The sequence below is a fragment of the Lissotriton helveticus genome, chromosome 10, assembly GCF_964261635.1.
Source record: "Lissotriton helveticus chromosome 10, aLisHel1.1, whole genome shotgun sequence".
In the NCBI taxonomy this organism is placed as follows: domain Eukaryota; kingdom Metazoa; phylum Chordata; class Amphibia; order Caudata; family Salamandridae; genus Lissotriton; species Lissotriton helveticus.
This window is the reverse complement of record NC_136071.1, coordinates 131,239,365-131,257,780: the sequence shown is the minus strand read 5'-3', so window position 1 is coordinate 131,257,780 and position 18,416 is coordinate 131,239,365. Positions and strand designations below refer to the sequence as shown.

The 18,416-nt window shown below is 44.8% G+C and overlaps 1 protein-coding gene and 1 long non-coding RNA gene across 3 annotated transcripts in view; one reads left to right on the top strand and one right to left on the bottom strand.

Annotated features, from left to right (window-relative positions):
• UNKL (unk like zinc finger) overlaps nucleotides 1–18,416 on the bottom strand; it is a 513,314-nt gene that overhangs the window by 364,744 nt on the left and 130,154 nt on the right. For both annotated transcript variants that reach the window (XM_078664930.1, XM_078664931.1), the window contains one exon: nucleotides 5,743–5,878. In XM_078664930.1, the coding sequence (XP_078521056.1) occupies nucleotides 5,743–5,878 (136 nt within the window). The remainder of the gene's footprint in view (nucleotides 1–5,742; nucleotides 5,879–18,416) is intronic.
• Nucleotides 1–18,416, top strand: part of LOC144786015 (uncharacterized) — a 352,278-nt gene that overhangs the window by 237,707 nt on the left and 96,155 nt on the right. The gene's annotated exons all lie outside the window — the stretch shown is intronic.

Here is an 18,416-nt window from a genome sequence, read left to right as displayed (position 1 = left end):
CTCACCTTATTAGAAAAGATGAGAAGCACTGCTTGCCCCACTGCGGTATCCGCCTCATTGATGGCCTCCAAACAGTAATGTCTGGTAAAGGTGTGCCTGCTGGACCATGTTGCTGCCCGGCAAATCTGGTGAAGAGGCACCCCAGCAAAAAAAGCGGTGGATGACGCCATCGCTCTCGTCGAATGTGCCTTCACTGAACACTGTAAAGGCCTGCCAGCCTGCTGGTGACAAAAGGATATGGCTGCCGAGAGCCATCTTGCAACTGTTTGTTTTGTCACTGAGTGCCCCTTCCGCATCCGTCCATATGCTACAAACAGCTGGTCAGATTTACGGAAAGGGGTAGTCCTTGAAATGTAAAATTTTAGGCAACGTTTGATGTCTAAAGAATGTAAACGTTGTTCAGCCGGAGATTTTGGATCCGGGAAAAAAGTCTTTAAGAAGACAGGTTCGTTCAAATGGAAATCAGTAGGTACTTTCGGCAAAAAAAGAAGGATTGGTACGAAGTGACACTCCATCGGGCTTGAATTGCAAGTAAGGAGGCTTAATCGTGAAAGCGTGCAGATCGCTAACACGCCGAGAAGAAGTCCAGGCCAGAAGTAATGCAACCTTCCAGGTAAGATACTTGATGTCTGTTCTGTGAATCGGCTCAAAAGGAGGCTTCATAAGCTGTGACAATACCACGTTGAGGTGCCATGCAGGAGGAGGGCGCCTAACAGGAGGAAACTTCCTGAAGAGACCTTTAAAGAACTGTCGGGTTATTCTGGATGAACAGAGAGACGTTGAACCATCGTGTCGAAAGCGCGAGATAGCTGCTAGAAAAACCCTCAAGGTGGCATGAGAGAGACCAGACTGAGCAAGGCTCAGAAAGAAAGGCAAAAGCTGCTCCGGAGAGGAGTTGATTGGATGGACATTGGATGCAGCGCACCAATGACAAAAACGCTTCCATTTTAGTTTGTACATTTTGATTGTTGATGGAGCTCTAGCAGACGCGAGAATGTCTCTGCATTCTTGGGGCATACCTAAATTTGCAAATTCGACGTATTCAGGTTCCATGCCGATAATTGAAGTGTGGCTGGGTCTGGATGACAAATTTGACCTTTGTCCATCGTTAGGAGGTCTGGACGCGGATGGAGATGAATGGGTTTGCACTGGGATAACAGAAGCAGTTCTGAAAACCATGCCTGTCTGGGCCAATGAGGGGCGATCAGTATTAAATGGCAGGGCTGCCTGCGCATCTTCCACAATGTCCTCGGCACCAACGGGAGTGGTGGAAATGAATACGCAAACAGGCCGCTCCAATCCATGAGAAGGGCATTTCCGCTGGACTCTGGGTGGGGATGCCAGCTTGCGAAGGATCGGCACTTCTAATTTACTGGGGTTGCAAAAAGGTCTATCATGGGATGACCCCCAACGGCGGAACACCAGGTCCAGAGTCGGCTGATGTATCTCCCACTCGTGAGTGGATGACGTGGACCTGCTCAGAGAATCCGCAAGGATGTTGGATACCCCCGGCAGATGGACCGCCGTTAAAGAAATTCGATGATGAAGAGCCCAATCCCAAATCCTTTGAGCCAGTCGAGACAGTGGCTGAGATCTTGTGCCGCCCTGTTTGTTCATGTAGTGCATGCTGGTGGTGTTGTCTGTCTGCACCAGCACAGACTCCCCCTGCACCACTGGCAAAAATGATCTGAGCGCTAGGAAGATCGCCATCAACTCCAGCCTGTTGATATGCCAGGTACGTTGTGTTGCCGTCCATTTGCCCTTGATTGAAAGGTCCAGGAGATGAGCGCCCCAACCCTCCATGGACGCATCTGTGGTCAACTTCAGATCCGGAGACTGGGCCAGAAACGAAGTTTCTTCGTCCAGATTGGATGGTTGTTCCCACCAAAGCAAACTGTTCTTCATGCGGGACGTTACTCTCACCAGGTCGTTGAAAGACCCAGACACCTGGCGCCATTGCAGGTCTAATTCATCCTGCATAGGACGAGTGCGTAACCTGCAATTTTGGATCAGTCCGATACAGGACGAAGCCATCCCCAGAAACGACTTTAACGTCCGCACAGAAACTGACTGTTTTGACCGGATGAGAGAGACCAGACGGACTATCTTTTGATGACGTTCGAGGGAGATGAAGGCTTTTGACAGGTCCGTGTCTAGAATTGCTCCTAGGAAGTTCCTGCAGCGGAGCAAAATGTGACTTCTCCATATTGATGGTTAACCCCAGTGACTCGAACGTCTGCTGACATAGACGTGTGTCGTGAGCCAACTGTAGAGGAGATTGGGACTTTAGAAGACAATCGTCCAGATAAGGAAAGATCTGAACTCCCTGAAGACGTAGATGAGTCATGACCGGAGCCAAAACCTTCGTGAAGACACGAGGAGCTGATCGTAGGCCAAAGGGCAGCACCCTGAACTGGTAGTGTGCGTGACCCACTTTGAACCTCAAGAACTGACGATGCCGATGGGGTATTGGCACATGAAAATAGGCGTCTTGCAGGTCTATTGTTGTGAGAAAATCTCAGCTCGAGAGAAGTCGCAAGACCTCTGATAGCGTCAGCATGCAGAAAGATTGCTGTTTTAGGAAAAAATTGAGAGCTCTCAAATCTAGAATGGGCCGCCACTCTCCCGTCTTTTTGAGAACGAGGAAAAACCGTGAGTAGAAACCTTTCCCTCGCTGAGATACAGGAACCACTTCGACTGCACCCTTTTCCACTAGAAGACGCACCTGATGTTGTAGTTCCTCGAGATGTGGAGGTGACGGGCCTGATGGTGGAGAATTTGGAGGAATCTCTGTAAACTCCAAGGCATGACCCCTGTGTACAATGTCTAATACCCATTGGTCCGATGTTATCATGGACCACTGGGAATAAAACTGCGAGATTCGCCCTCCAACTCTTAGCGGAACTTGAAAATCATTGACGCTTGGTATTGGAGCCCCTATAGGTAGTTTTGCCTCTATAGGGTCTTGATTGCTGTTGACGATTTGACTGTTGGTTGGAGTAACACTGGTTTCCTTGATTGTACTGGCAGAACTGGGACTGTCCTCCTCGAAAAGTGCTGGAAGTAGTGCCTCGTCCACGTGCGCCACGAAAGGGCTGCTTTTTGAATTGCAAGGATCCAAGCGATTTTGCCGTATCAGTGTCTTTCTTTATCGATTCTAGTGCCTCATCGACGTGAGAGCCGAAGAGAGACTCACCGTCATACGGCATGTCGAGTATCCTCGATTGGACCTCTTGCCGAAACGACGTGGATTTTAACCAACCCTGACGTCGGAGAGCCGCAGCACTGGCAAGGATACGGAAACCAGCCCCCGCAACGTCCACAGCACAGTCGATCATCTCTTCTGAGGCCCTCCTGCCATCCTGAAGGATCTGGTGCGCTTCCGCTCTAGATGGCTCCGGAATCAAAGAAACTAACGCAGAAATGTCAGACCACATTTGTCGGTCGAAACGACCTAAAATGGCCAATGCATTTGCGGCACGGACGGATGTAGACGCCATGGATGAAAATTTCTTCCCAATCGCATCCAAACGCCGACCCTCTATCAGGTGGAGTAGTGATAAGAGTTGCAGGGTTACGTGCTCGCCGTTGCGCTGCTTGGGTCACCACTGAATCCGGCTTAGGATGGGAGAGCAAGCAAGCGGGCGAACCAGTCGGCGCCCTATATTTCTTCTCTAGCCGAGGGAGTTGAGCAGGTAAGGAGTTAGGAGCGTGCATGATCTTTAAACCCTCCTTCCACACAAAGTCAATTATAGGTATAGTGTGGACCTGTTTATAAGGCTTGTTTTTAAAATCGTAGAGAAAGCAGTCTTCCTCTCGCTGTGCTCTTGGCAATTTGAAGCGTTCTGCCGCTTTATCCATCAAGATATGGAAGCTAGCGATGTCAACCGGAGGTGAATCACCGGAGTCGCCCGGCTGAGGAGAGGGCATCTGCGTTCGATAGTCATCGAATTCGGCCATATCCTGGTCTTGGTCGTCATCCGTATCCTGGAGAACTTCTCCTTCCTCTCTATCTGGCTCTGTCTCTTCCTCCACATCTTGATGAAAATCAGTGGGGATGGGTTGACGGGGCCCCTCTGGCAGAGCTATCTGCTCTGAAGGTCGGTGCTGGTGCCGAGTAGGCTCCGCAGACTCAGATGCAGTATGGCACGGCGTACCCTGAGGTGTTGGAGGAAATCTCCTATTGTAGTCGTCCAGCATATGCTGGAGGTTGGAAAACAGAGAGACTGGGAAAGTTGCCATTGGAACCTGTATACATTGTTCCTGCTGCTGGTCATCGTCCCCCTCCTCACCGTCTTCAGAACTGGAGTCCTGACACTTAATAATTAAATCCGATGGACTGTGGGCATCACCAAGAACATCGTCGTCCGCAATGGATTCCGTTTCCTGGTCAGTCGCGAACATTGGCGAAGGTGGTTGGAGACTTGGAGTGACTGAAGTGCAGATCCCTGGGAACCTCTCATGGAAGGCTCTGTAAAGACTGGAGAAGTTGAAGTGTCCAAAGGTACTAGGGGCATAGTGGCGAAAGACATTGCTCCTGTGGATGCTACGCCTGCCTGCTGCGTTCCAGAATGTAAAGGCAAGACAGCCGTTGACGGAGCCGTCGCCGTCGATGAGGTAGTCAACTCAGATGTTTTCCCTGGGGCAGCCGCCTTCACACTACGTGCGGTAGAAAATCTGAGGGCTTGAGCTTCTGAGGAGAAGGTTCTAGAGGGTGCTTGAGCCTGATTGGCTGCAGTTTGGACTAACATAATGACACTGATATGTTACAAATGATTTTTTCTCTGATACTGCATTCCTATGGAGGAATCATTGTACAGGTTTTTTCTGTGTGTATTATCTCTAGTTTATTATGTATTATGTTATTACATATATATATATATTAGCATTATTGCTATCTTTATGTACCGTGGGACTCCCACTTCGACGACGGGGAATATTCAAGCATGTGAATCTATGAAAGACACCCCTAATACTGGAGAATAGTCCCTTTGCAAAATAGTCCTCAGATAGGACTATGTGGATAACCTGGACAAGGATGCAAGCTTCTAACACAGTACACCTAATACACTCAGGCAGGAGATGAAAAGCAACATACCATGCATTTTAAAAGGAAGCTATCATTTGCACTGCTGTAATGCCTAGACATAGGTCTGTGTTCAAACATGCATTATGGTAACGCTTTACCCATCTTCAAAAATGCCAGTGGGTGGCCAATGTACTGAAGAGGTTCCAGTATCCATATTAATGCGCTTTGAGAATACATCTAAGATTTCAACCAAAGAAAGGACAGTAGCATTTTGATAAATGAAGTAAATACCTGTATAACCCAGCTTTTACAAACAGTACTTTTTTAAGGAACTAAATGACATCTACATGACTTGCTATTTTGCAAGAATTTTTATAATATTTTCAATATGGATGGGAATATTCTAATTATTTTGTTAGGCACATCTGTTGAGTCTATGACGCAACCAGTAAGGGAGATATCCATCACAAATAATTGAGGGCAATTACTAAAACTAAGAAATAGTTTAGACTGGTTTTCCAATTAATAAACAGGTTTAAAATTAATCGGTTTTAGGTAAACAGTGGGCTGCAACTGTCAAAACGTCTCCTGTGTGCTTTACCTGGTTTTTTATTTTTATTTCACCAAAACCACACTTCAGTATATTTCGTACTGCAACCTGCGGCCCAAAGCTCACCAAATCGGGAAGCTTGTTTCTACTCATTTATAAGCACCTGTATTTGAATTTTCTAGGATTTCTTCTTCTATCTCGGCTGTTGTGATAATGCGGGCATGCATAACCCTGGCGGCACAGTCTTGGTGGTTTAGTGCACTGTTCAGTCTTGTAGCTTGCCAACACAAAATTTGAATCTGGAAAGAAATAGATATATTTACTCAGAATTAAAAAAGATAGTTAAGTACAAAATATTTTATTTCATTTGAACACGAGTAAGAGCAGAGTCTTAGGATATTTTTTTAATTATAAATCCTCATTCCGTTGTGTGCTACAAGTTGTACAATCAAATACAAATACATACAAATATCAATCTAGGAGTTTAAACCTCCAACCATACTCCTTTTGTTTGTTCACAAAGACATCAACTAATATACATGCAGTTTAGGGATTGTTCTACTCATTAATGGGTGGTGTCCAGTGTAAACAATTAAACAAAACACATTATATAGCGTATATTCCAATAAAACTGTGTTAATAGAATGAGAGCATAAAGCCACACCATTAACTATGAACAACCAGGATGCTGGGCCATGCATTGCGTTATTATTTGGCAAGTGACTATACCCATTGAACCAGCTGGTACCACTGGAAGCCATCAAAAGATGCTTTAAATAACGAACAGTACTCCTATTAACACAGCAAGACTATGCACACCACCTCTTAGATGAAGCCCAACGTGTGGCTAGCGACCCGCAGCAGGATCTACCAGTGGGGGAATAAGTCCAGTAAACTGTTGCATTGACTGTCTCAGGGGTCGCTATACCCCCAGGTCCTGCCTGGCACTGCAGGTCCTGATGGGTCCCCTCTCACGGACTCCTCCGCTATTGCTGGAAGCTTTGCCATGTATTATGCAGACCTCTATGCCCCTAGGGAATGTCTTCCTTCAGATGTGATTGGTCGCTTCCCAGATGACCTGCTGCCTAAGGCCCTATCTGACGCAGTGAGTGCGGAGTTGCATCTCCCGCTCACGGAGGAAGAATTGGGTGCTGCGTTGGGTGACATGCAAACCAGGAAGGCCCCGGAACCGAATGGCTTCCCATGTGAATTTTTCAAACTATATTTTCTGCAGCGTAGGCCCCACTATTGCAGAGTGGTGGAGGAGGTAAGGGAGCAGGGCCGTCTGCCTCGCGATTGGAGACATGCGGATGTTGTGGTGTTCCACAAGCCTGGTAGACCTCCAGATCAGCACGCGTCTTACCGCCCTATAGCCCTTCTGAACGTAGAGTACAAGATTCTGGCTAAGGCTTTAGCTAACCGCCTCCGTCCCCATATTACATCATTGGTTCATCCCGATCAGGCCAGGTTCATGCCCCAGCGGACGACCCGCCACAATATTCGGTGTGCGCACGTTGCTGTGGCAACTGTCATGGGGTTATGGGAACGGGCTACGTTGCTACTTGCGGATATGGATAGGGCATTTGATTCCCTTAGCTGAGTAGATTTATTCGCGCTCCACCGCAGGCTGAATTTTGGACCTTGATTCTGGTCATAGCTGACTCTGCTCTATACAGACCTGACTGCGTCTGTGCAGGTGGGGGGCTCCATCTCCTCTACATTTTCTATCTGACGAGGCACCAGGCAGGGTTGCCCACTGCCCCCTTACCAGTCTGCATTAGCTATGGAACCCTTGGCGTCCTGGGTGCGGATAGATGCCGAGGTTACTGGTCTCGAGTGTGCGCCTGGTCTGTCGGATCCTATTGCCCTCTACGCCGATGATGTTATATTTTTTCTTGCGGATATAGACAAGACGGGGCAGCGATTGCTTCTCATCATGCAGATTTTTGGAGAGACCTCTGGCCTATATACGAACCCTCGCAAATCTACCCTTTGGGTCCTTGGGGATGGAGGGGGGGAGGTGGGTCTCTGTTCCTGGGCTTCCTCCGTTCAAGTGGCTTCTGGGGGGGGTTGAATTATCTGGGAGTGCTTTTATCGGATTCATCTGCTACATCTTGGGATAGGAATCTGTCCCCTGTGTGAGATCGTGTGCGGGAAGATCTTAAAACCTGGTTTCATATGTCCCTGTCTATTTATGGCCGGTCAGCCATCTTTAAGATGGTATAGCTCCCACGCCTACTTTATCAGCTACAAAACCATCCATATCCGATTCCTCCCAGATGGTTCCGACAGGTCAATGCGGCCCAGGGGCAGTTTCTGTGGGCTGGCGGAGTGGCGAGGGTGGCCCTGCCGACCAGCTTCCAGTCCACATACTGTGGGGGGCTGGCAACCTCTGATTTTATGTCATATTACATGGCCTCACATCTACTGGTCCTCAATGAGTGGTGGTATGGGGACAGGACCGCCCCGGCTTACGAGGTCGGGAGGCAGTGTATGGGGATCACACTTTACACACTATACTCCACTCTGCACCGCCACGTAACGCATTGCCATCTGCTACGAAACTTGTATTCCAAATTTGGCGGCAGGCGCTGCGGAGGATCGAGTGCTGGAATAGGCTGACCCGGGAGACCCCTCTTTGGCACAATGGGCGACTACCGCAACTGGCTAAATTGTCTGGCTTTCGGGGCTGGAACCATATCGGCATCTCTACTCTTGGGGACGTAATGCAGGGGCCGATCCTGAAATTCTTCAGGATTTACAGAAGGACTTTCAGATGCCAAAAACCCAATTTTACAGATACCTGCAGTTCAGGCATGCCATCTCTCTGCACATAGAGGGCATAGGGCGCCTGGCTGAGTTTAGTTACATAGAGGCAAAGGTCTTTATGGGGGACCTCCACGCCCACAAGATCTCCAAAGTCTATCAGTCCCTGGTTACCCATAGCTCCCCCATGCTGCAGCGCCTTAGGGAGGCCAAGGAGGGAGACATAGTCCCACTGGAGTAGGAGGACTGGACGGAGGCTCTAGCCTCCCCGCGGGGTCAGCCATAGTCGTAAGCCTGCGCCTTATCGAGTTTAAATACCACCACCGGGTCTATTTCACCGGGGTCAGGCTCTGGAGGGCGGAATTGGTAGCTTCCCCGATAGGTCTTCGATGCGAACATGAAGAAGGTACTCTACGGCACACTGTTTGGCACTGCTCTGCGTTTGCGAGATTCTGGAGGGGGGTTATGGCGTGCTTCTTCTAAGTGCTTGGTTGGGACCTCCCCAGCTCACCGAATCTGGTCCTTTTACATGTTATGGACGACATAGGAGGTAACATATACAAGCGCCATCTTATGTTACTAGGGTTTACCTTAGCTAAGAGGGATATCGCTAGGTCCTGGAAAACTCTGAGGGCGCCCTCGGTGTCTGCGTGGAAAAATGGCACGGATTCCTGTATGGGTTTGGAGATTTCTATATTTGTGGCCAGGGGGTGCCAGCTTAAGCATTTTAAAATTTGGAAGCGGTGGGGGGATTATCGCGGCTTAGAGCTGGAACCCCTCTCCATAGCCAGGTCCCCCCACCCGGCTTCACTCCCACCTTAGCTGACATATGATATTGCTCCTTGGGCACTGACAGATCATGTTTATTCGGACAATGCTGTTCTTTTTGTGATGCTGTTCTGGAGTAGGTGCAATGGGGGTGGGTTTGTGGGGTTCTTGGTTTTTTTCTCTCTCTTTTTGTTGATATGTTTTGCTTTTCAGTTGTCCTATTTTGCTTATTGAAACTGTCAAAGTCAGTTAAATGTACATTTTGTATGCAGAAGTTGCTGGGGTACAGTGCTCTGCGCTATATTTGTTATTTGGCAAATAAAATGTGTTCTAAAAAAAACAAATAAATAGTTGTCACTGGGTTTGCTACCCCTTGAAATCTGCATAAGGCACCCTCTGCCCCACTGGAATAAGAATCCACTTAAGAATCAGGTTTTTGATGGTCAATGGAATCTATCTCCCTTTCTATGCGTGTGGCAGTCTCAATTATAATAACGTAAGCATCTGTGTATGTATCAGGTGTTTTCATAGTTTTTATAGTACAAACCTAGTAAAAAAGCAGTGTTGTGCTGTACAAACTCCTAGACAAAGATACAGTAATTGAGTGATTGGAGGGAAAGGTGGATTTTGAGAATAGTGGTGAACTTTAACTTTATCGTAATTAAGAGATTTGAATAGATTCTTAATTGAAGCGTGGTTAGGGAACCCCCATGTTGTATCTTACCGAGGGTGCATAAATGGGAAATTGACTTTGCCTTGTTCTTCCATTGTTTGACTTTATCTCCAGTCTAAAGGTGTATTGGCTGTGAATGTGCCAGCAGTCACAGGAGGTAGTGCACTTGTCAATCGGATAGGTAGGTTTGCAGATGCACAGTTGGTTTGGAAGGTGGTGCAGGCGTGCAAGTAGAGCCAGTGCATGATAAAGAACGCCTCATCTTTAGGTCCTTGATGGGCCTACGTGGCATTTAGGATGCCCTTTAGAGGGGCCAACATGAATATGGTGAGGACTGGTACCATCTTAAACAAACAAACAAGGTGATGGATGAACAAGATACTTTCCTTCAGTAGTGCAATCTGCAGATGACAGATGACCTATTGATGTTGTTGGGTTTTACCACCAATGTACCGAATTCGCACCCAACTCCTTCGCAGAGACTCCCTTTCATTGGAGCTATCCTAAACATGGTGTTGTTTAGAGCTAGTCCTCCAACTCAATGAGTCCAGGGCATAAGGGCCATTATCCCGATGTTTCAGCCTGCAGTATAGGTCTCAGTGAGAGAAACTCTGAGATTTCTAGGTCTCTTGGCCTCCACCATCCCGCTTGTGGACAATGCCATGTGGCACATGCAGGATCTGCATCTGCTGGAAGGCAGGAGACTGGGCTGCATGCTGCCCATGCCGTCCAAGGTCACCGCGGCCTGGAGTGTCTGATGTGCTGGTTGCATGACTGTCTTTATAGCACTCAATACCAGAGTCTGCCTTTTTGAAAAAGAGGCAAGATCGCAGAAGGGCATGTCCATTAAACAATATTGGACATACCCTAAGAAGTCCGTAGACCTCATCCAGTCGTATCTCCTAAGGGACCCACTAAAGGCAATTGAAATACGATAGTAATCTGTGGTATCCACCCACTACAAATCATGAATTGTGCCACGTCATTGGCATCCTTAATGGCTTGTGTAAAGTTTGAGCGCAAGTCATCCAGCATAGCAGGCAGGATTGGAATAGCCCAGTAGGCAGCTGGCATTGATGGATCTAATGTTCAAAAACTGAATAAAGAATAAGACATCAAATCGGCCATACTACAGTGGGTTCAGCGAAGCTCAAGAGGAGGCAATATGGAAGGATTACTTCTCAAAAAGAGAACCAATGAGGATTCTTAAACGCAAAACAACAGAAAGTCAATACAATTTCATGGCAAAGACTCTTCAACAGTAGAGCTGGCACCCTCAACAAAAAGCTACCAGGGAAGTTTTTAAAGTAACTGGCATAGCGTTCATAGTTATTTACATATATTAACATTAAAAAAGAGAGAAAGCTCACCCATAATCTCAAACACTCCCATATAATAAATTATGGAAGACTGCTCCAACGCTTTCTATATCCTCTGTGGTTCACAGCTCCTTGCATGACCGCCAAGAACTCTCTTTAATGTAGGCCAGTCCATCACTCTGCCTACCTTTTACGCTCTGCCTCACCCCTAAACAGAAGAGGAGGGACTCCATTGGATGGATCTAAAAAGAGCATTGTTGTTCTACCTTGACTGCACAAAAGAGTTCCAGGTGGACGATCAATGCTTTGTGGGGTAGATCAGAGCCAAAAAAGGAGAATGTGGTGTGGAAGCGGGTCATCTCACAATGGGTAGTGCTCTGTATGAAAATCTGCTATGCAGTGGGCAAAAGGCAACCTCCTGAAGGACTGTGTATTCATTCTACCAGAGCCAAGGCTGCGACCACTGCATTAGCTCCAGGAGTACCCATCATAGATATCGGTCAGGCAGGAATGTGGGTCTTCCTGCATATGTTTATGAAGCCCTATTGCCTGGACAGTCAGATCCGGCGAGACTGGCATTTTGCAAGTTTGGTCCCACAGGAGTTACTAGTATAAGTCTGTGTTCCTATTCCACCTACAGGGATGTATTGTTCGGGTATCTATTCTAAGGTAAGGAATCGGTGTCTAGAAGAAGATCAGTTGAATAGGTTACTTACCTTCAATAACGAACATGAGCCTTGTAGATGTAGAGGCAGTGTGTTTGCAACGTGCGGTTTCCACAAGTGGTGATTATTCTATATGGACCAGATGTATACATTTGTGACGTTTTGGATTGAGGAAGTGCGATCCTCTGATGCTGCTTAAGAGGAAATCTGTTGGATTTGGGATTTTGTTGGATTGGTTAGCACAATAAAGTAGATAACCATACACAAGTGGAAGGTGTATATGGTAGAGGAAGCCCTGAGGAGACCTCACAAGTGATTTAGGGGTTGAAACGTCTACATACTTCACCAGATGCCATGATCACCTGACCTTCAGAAGGATGGTAAAGACCTGGCTTTCCCCCACTGCTAATTTCTCACCTTGCCTCCTCACTAAGTGTTTTTGCTTTAGCGCCGAGACGCCCCGATGCTGGGGCAGCCATGCGCTATACAAGTATTTTAACATAACATATATCATATAGTTCAAGAATTTTGAGTAAAACAACTATATAATTGGGAATTGTACAGTGTATTATATTATTCACAGGGGTATGAGAGGCAATATATTTGAAAGCTCTGTAGTATGTACATCAAGTAAATAAAGAATTAAGGAGTCCACGCCGTTGCTTGTATTCCTTAGTTTGTTTTTATTCGTGATGTGGTTGAGGTTCAATACAGTGTATTATATGTCTAGTTTCTATTTATGTATTTAAATGTGAGTACTGCGTCACCTGCACTATATCATTCACTTTTTCACACTTGAATACACTGTATGTTAATACATGTTGAATATTGCAATTAATAGATATATAGTGTCATTTATTTGGGAACCCAGAAGCTTCTTTTCAGTGTTCCCAACGTCAGGCATCCTACAGTAATTCATTGTTGCAATTAATTTGTGGAACAGAATTCATTAAAAAATGAGTGTTTTAAGATTTTTATGCATAAGGCTCTACACAAATGAGTCCCAAATGATATTTGTGATGAAACATGATGGTCGGATGGCATACTAAAGGGGTTTGGCTTGTGGTGAGGGGGGTGGAGGGGTGTGCAGACTGGCTTGACCTCTGACTGTCTGTCCCTGATTGTCTGTGGGAACTGCACTGCGCCCACAAAGCAATAGTGCGGTTAGTTGGCAGGGTGGCTCGGAAACTCCTTCCATTGTCACAAAAAGAGCAGATGGTGGCCTGGGGTTGACGGGGCCGTGGAAATGCCCTGCTCCGCCATTCTTAAAGCGCTGAAGCACAGAGTTCGCCTTCTCTCAAAACAACCAAGAACCATCAAAGGACCTATCCAGGAGCAAGGACTGGTTATGGACTGGATAGCCTCGAAAAAGTCAGTGGTTCTCAGCCAGGTGTGGCACCGATTGAAATCGCTGTGCCCAGCAAGTTTGTCATATCAAGTCCACATGTGATGGTGAACGTGGCTGCGTCCCTCCCATCAGCAATTGTTTGAGAAAGTATGGTTCAGGCCTCCTCCGAGACCATTGGCAGCATTTGTGCAACCGAATCCTAGATGGCATGGGGTTATCCACCGAAGAGGCACATGGTGTTCACCAACTACAGAGCTAGGCGGAAGAGAACATCTTCTTCCCGAAGGTAATCAGCCTTTTAGAACAACTGTCCGATGGAGTTGCAAGGAATGCGCTGGGGTTAACCTTAGAGGTGGAGGCCTAGACCACCAAGCTCTCTGGGGTGGGGTGCTACGTGAGGGAACTGGGGTCGCTTGGGAATAGGGAATGAAGGGGGCAACTGTCCTATGCACAGGAGCCCCTGTGAGGGCTTGGACCAGGCCCCGAGAACGGCATCCCTAAGGGCTTCATTAAATGGGAATAATGGTTCTGTAACTCACCTCGATTTCTTGAATCAATGCTCCCTCTAGTTATTTGTGACCATTTTAGTCAGTTGTATGTTGTACTTACTTTGACAATACTGTGGGGAAAGAGACCCAACAAGCCCTGGTCAGATCCAAGTAGCTCATTGTGTCCGGCTTTAGCTCGCCATATACAGTAACGGGTCCAGCCGAACATTTCTTTCCTTTCTTCAAACCATAATTTGGACATTCATCACTCAGCCGTCTACAGAATCACACACAAACTTGCCAAACATCAACCAAACACTTTCACTTATAAGCCAGACACACAAAAGTTGCTGATACTGGTTTGAACTTCTGTCGAGTGTGGCTGAGCCAATGAATATTATGATGAGAAGCCATTCTGAAGCCATCACAGGGACCTATTCAAGGTAAGGAGCTCTGAGAAATGAAGCTCAAGGCAGTGAATACACCCTGAGAAGGGAGGTGTGTCATTACATACGTATCTGAGAAACCTCTCAAATGAAGAAATTGGGAGCTTCAAGCTTTAGGTGTTACATTAGCAATTTAAGCTTTCCCCAAGCCAGCGGATGCCAGAGTACCCTTTTTGAAGGTGCAGTATTCGCGACCTAACCTACAGGTTTGTTTACTGGCTGGGCTTCATAGAGGACCACAAGCTGCCTTTAAAGTGGTCCTTGGTTTTTTTTCACCTTGGGTCCATTATTGGTATCCAGCCCTGCACTGTCATCGGTTGCTCATTTTCATTGTCTACTTGGGGGCTGTTTAAATATCAGGGTGGCATTGAATCTTATATTAACTACAGATAAACATATAAATAGATAGTAAATTCCTTATAAAGTTTTTATATTTCTGTGAATAATGGAACAGCAGACTAGAACTCTATCCAGAGCGAATGCAGATTTCTTTTTGTTTTGTTTCTTGGCTACAAGGATGAATCCAATAAAATGCTTCAACTATCTAAATATGCATGTATCTCAAGTGTTTGTACCATACTAACATGTTTCCATCAATTCCCTTCCTTTCTGCGCTCTTGCCCCCGTTATGAAGGGATGCATATGCTATTCTATCCATTGTTTATTAATATTGATGCTTATACTACCATACAGAAGAAATAGTTACTGATGCCAGTTCTCCATCCTGGCTATATTGATTACATTCTTAAAGACACACCTCCTCCCACCACTGCCAAAGGAACTTGAGCAGAGGCCCATTGGCAGCCTTAAAGTTGACACCACAGTTTTTATTCCAGGAGGCTGCATGCCTAATGATGACACATTCCTTTTCCTTTGTTCTTCTTACTGAAAGCAACATAAAAACAATGGTTTACACAGCAATGATGCTTTGTCAAGTCCCATTTTAGGTCGGATTTGACAGTACAGCTGGTACAAGACCTTATGTGGCTCTTCCCACATTTTATACCCTTAACTACAGCATCTGATTGGGCATTAACTGTTCTTTAGATGAACAATTTACTCGTATTACAATTTATGGCCTGTTGGAAGTCTTATGCATAATATAGTAGGCCTGAATTAGTTGTGTGACCAAGCCAATGACGCCATTTGTCAGGTGCTGTGTGTCTGAAATGTTATGACAAAGGCAGTTGGCCAGACTTTATTGCGGGGAAACCTATGTTTGGTACAATAGGTCTGAGGTAGACAGTGTGACAAGTTTTCCCAATGAACAATCAGGCATATTGCCTTTATCGTTGGCTTGACTTAGATGCCATATGTCAGAACTGTTTATTATGACAAGTTGCAACAAAGGCATTAGAGCAGACTTATCTATAGTGAAACTTCTAATATTAGAAGGACTGTATGGGTGGGTTTTCATTACACTGTGGTAAAACCTGTACACACGTTTTTGTTTACATTGGGCATCATAGATTATGAAAGTAAGGAAGGATTCTGATGTTTCCTGAAAAACTCTTGAGTAGAAGAAGTGCCCTGTGGAAATCCCCGATAGGCCTACTTAAGAGAAAGGTTTATTGTTTTGCCAACTGTAATGTAGTACATATTTTTATTATTATAACTGAATGCAAATGGTGGCCTTGTTGAAAAGCCTATGTTCAATACCGCAGGCCTGAGCTGTTTATGGTTACAAGCTAATTATAAAGGCTACCTGCCAGATTAGTTAAATGGGAAAAGTTAAGTTGGATGCCATAGGTCTGATCTGTTTATTATGAAAAGTTACAACAAAGGCAATAGGACTTACTTATTTCATTTGAAAAAGCCTGTTCAGGCCAACACACCTTTAAGGGTGGACTCTTGTTCACTGTGTTAAAGTAATAGGATAGGTATTGTGTTACACGGAATCTTACACGCTCCAGTAGCAGGCACGTTTTTTCCTGCTGGGTACTTCCGCGTACAAACACTAAACGGTAGAATGTCTGTATTGAGATGATCCGAGTTAGGCCCTCTTATAAGGACTTGTATATTGTTTTGCTAGCTCTAATTTTGTACAGATTTGTAATATTGTGACTGTTGTCTTGTGCTGAAGCTTCTGCTGAATGCACGAGGTCTGATTTTTCTTTTTTTTTTTGTCAAGCCAATGACAAAAGTTAAATGCCCGTTTGATTCCTTGGAAGCCCGAGGCTAGAGGTCGTATTTGTTTCTTATCAAAGTTTGCACCAAAGGTAGTAGACCAGACTTTAAATAAAAGCTGGAGACAGGTAATTTGTTACACAGAATCTCAAATTAGCATAACAGGCAACTGTCTTAGTGACCCTGACAAACTCTGGGATTGAAAGATGCACACTGCAATATTTCTAAACTGGCCTATTAGGAAGGGTTGCATATATTTTTGCCACATAATTATTTTTACATTTTTATTTTACTGAATGCCCCATGTCTGCCTTGTGTGAAAGTTAATGCTCAACAAGGTAGGCTTTAGTTGGAAATGCTAAAAACCAAAACATTTAGTATATAGCCTTAATTTGTTCAGTGAGAAAAATGTTGTCAGATGCCGTAGACCCGATCTGCTTATTATGAAAAGTTACAACAAAGGCTGTTGGCCTTATTTATCGTGGAAAAACACATTTTAAAGCAAATAGGCCTTTTATGGAGGTCTGTTATAAAGCCTGTACACATGTATTTCGTTACATGTAATCTTACAGATTGCAGTAGGAGGCAAAGAATTTGTTGTTGGTACCCCCGCTGGCAAACCTTCAAAGTAGAAGACGAGCACTTTGAGAATCCTCGTTAGGTCCATTTAGGAAGGGTTGTATATTGTTTTGCTAACTGGAATATTGTACATATTCAGAAAGTTATGCATGGATGCGGGTGGTTGCTTTATGGCAAAGCTAATGCTCACTACACTAGGCCAGTATTGGTTATGGTGGAAAGTCAATGGTAAAGGCAAGAGACCTGATTGGGTAATTAGAAGATGTTATGTCGGATGCCTTATGTCTGTTGCTTTTATTACAAAAAGCTATGACAAAGGAGGTAGGATCGACTTATTTAAAGCAAAAAACAAATTAACAACAATAGAACTGTAAAGGTGGATTGTTATCATACTTTGTTAAACCTGTAGACAAAGTTTATCGGGAATCTGAAAGATTACTGTAGTAGGCAAGAGTGTTGGATTTTGTTACCACCGCAGATAAGCCGGGGTGGCATACAATTTGCGTTTGAGAATCACTGTTACGTCTCTGAGGAGGGCTTGCATACTGTTTTGCCAGCTGTAATGTTATACAGGTTATATGTTTAGCATAGAATCTAGCAAGATCTGAATTAGTGTACATTTTTAGATCTGGTCCAAGAATTTCAGCTGTCTTCTAGCCTCTTGTTATGAAGACAAAATCATAAAAATACATGCAAACAGAGGGACTTTGGGTCAGCCATATTAAGCCATTGTAGCACTGCTATGTGCCTGACACATTTAGGTAGTAGCATTTTTCTTTTGCGGCTTTTATATTTTAACGTAGCTTGCATATGCTTGTTTGTGTGTCTGTGAGTTATGTGGATGGGTGAGTGGATGAATGTAAGAGTCAGTCAGTGGGTAGATGAATGAATGTTTGAGTGCCAGGATGAGCGACTAAGCGTATGTATGATGAGGTTTTGAGTAAGTAAACTCACCAATAACTGAGATACATTCACCTATAAGTCAAACCTAATAGCAGTGCAAATGCGTGTTCCGTTTTGATGGGTTATTCTCTATTTTCCTTACACATTTGTAAAGATTAAAAAAAAATACAAGGTAAATGTTGCATTTACATGGCCATTAATTTTTGCTTGACTTGCAGATTTTTCACTCTGTTGGTAAATGTTACATGATCCCGCACATGTATGGGAATTTTCAATTTTTACATATATTAATGACGAACACTTCTATTACATGCTGGTATACATGAATCCAACTGGAGATAACATTAATGTTTCCGAATACTTTAGCAATCTTAACAGCTTTTTATATAACTGGGTATAAATTCATGATACATCTAAAGCAATGGCAATTATAAGAGTTCTCTTGTGTTTCAAACAATAGAAGGGCATTTTGTGGCAAAACGTTCTCTTTGCTGCATTTAAGATAAACAACTTAAAATGTTACTGTCCTAGGATTGTTTTTTTGGGGTAGGTTTCAATTTCTCGATCTCATTTCCATCATTTGAAAAACATGTCACATATGTCATCTGGCCTTGATTTACTTTCATACCAGCACCGAACTCATGAGTGAAAATATAAAACAGCTATTACATTTTATGAGACATCACTGTTAAGTCAATGATAGTATATCACAGATTAATTCATTTTTAATTCACATACATCTCAGGAAAGGAAAA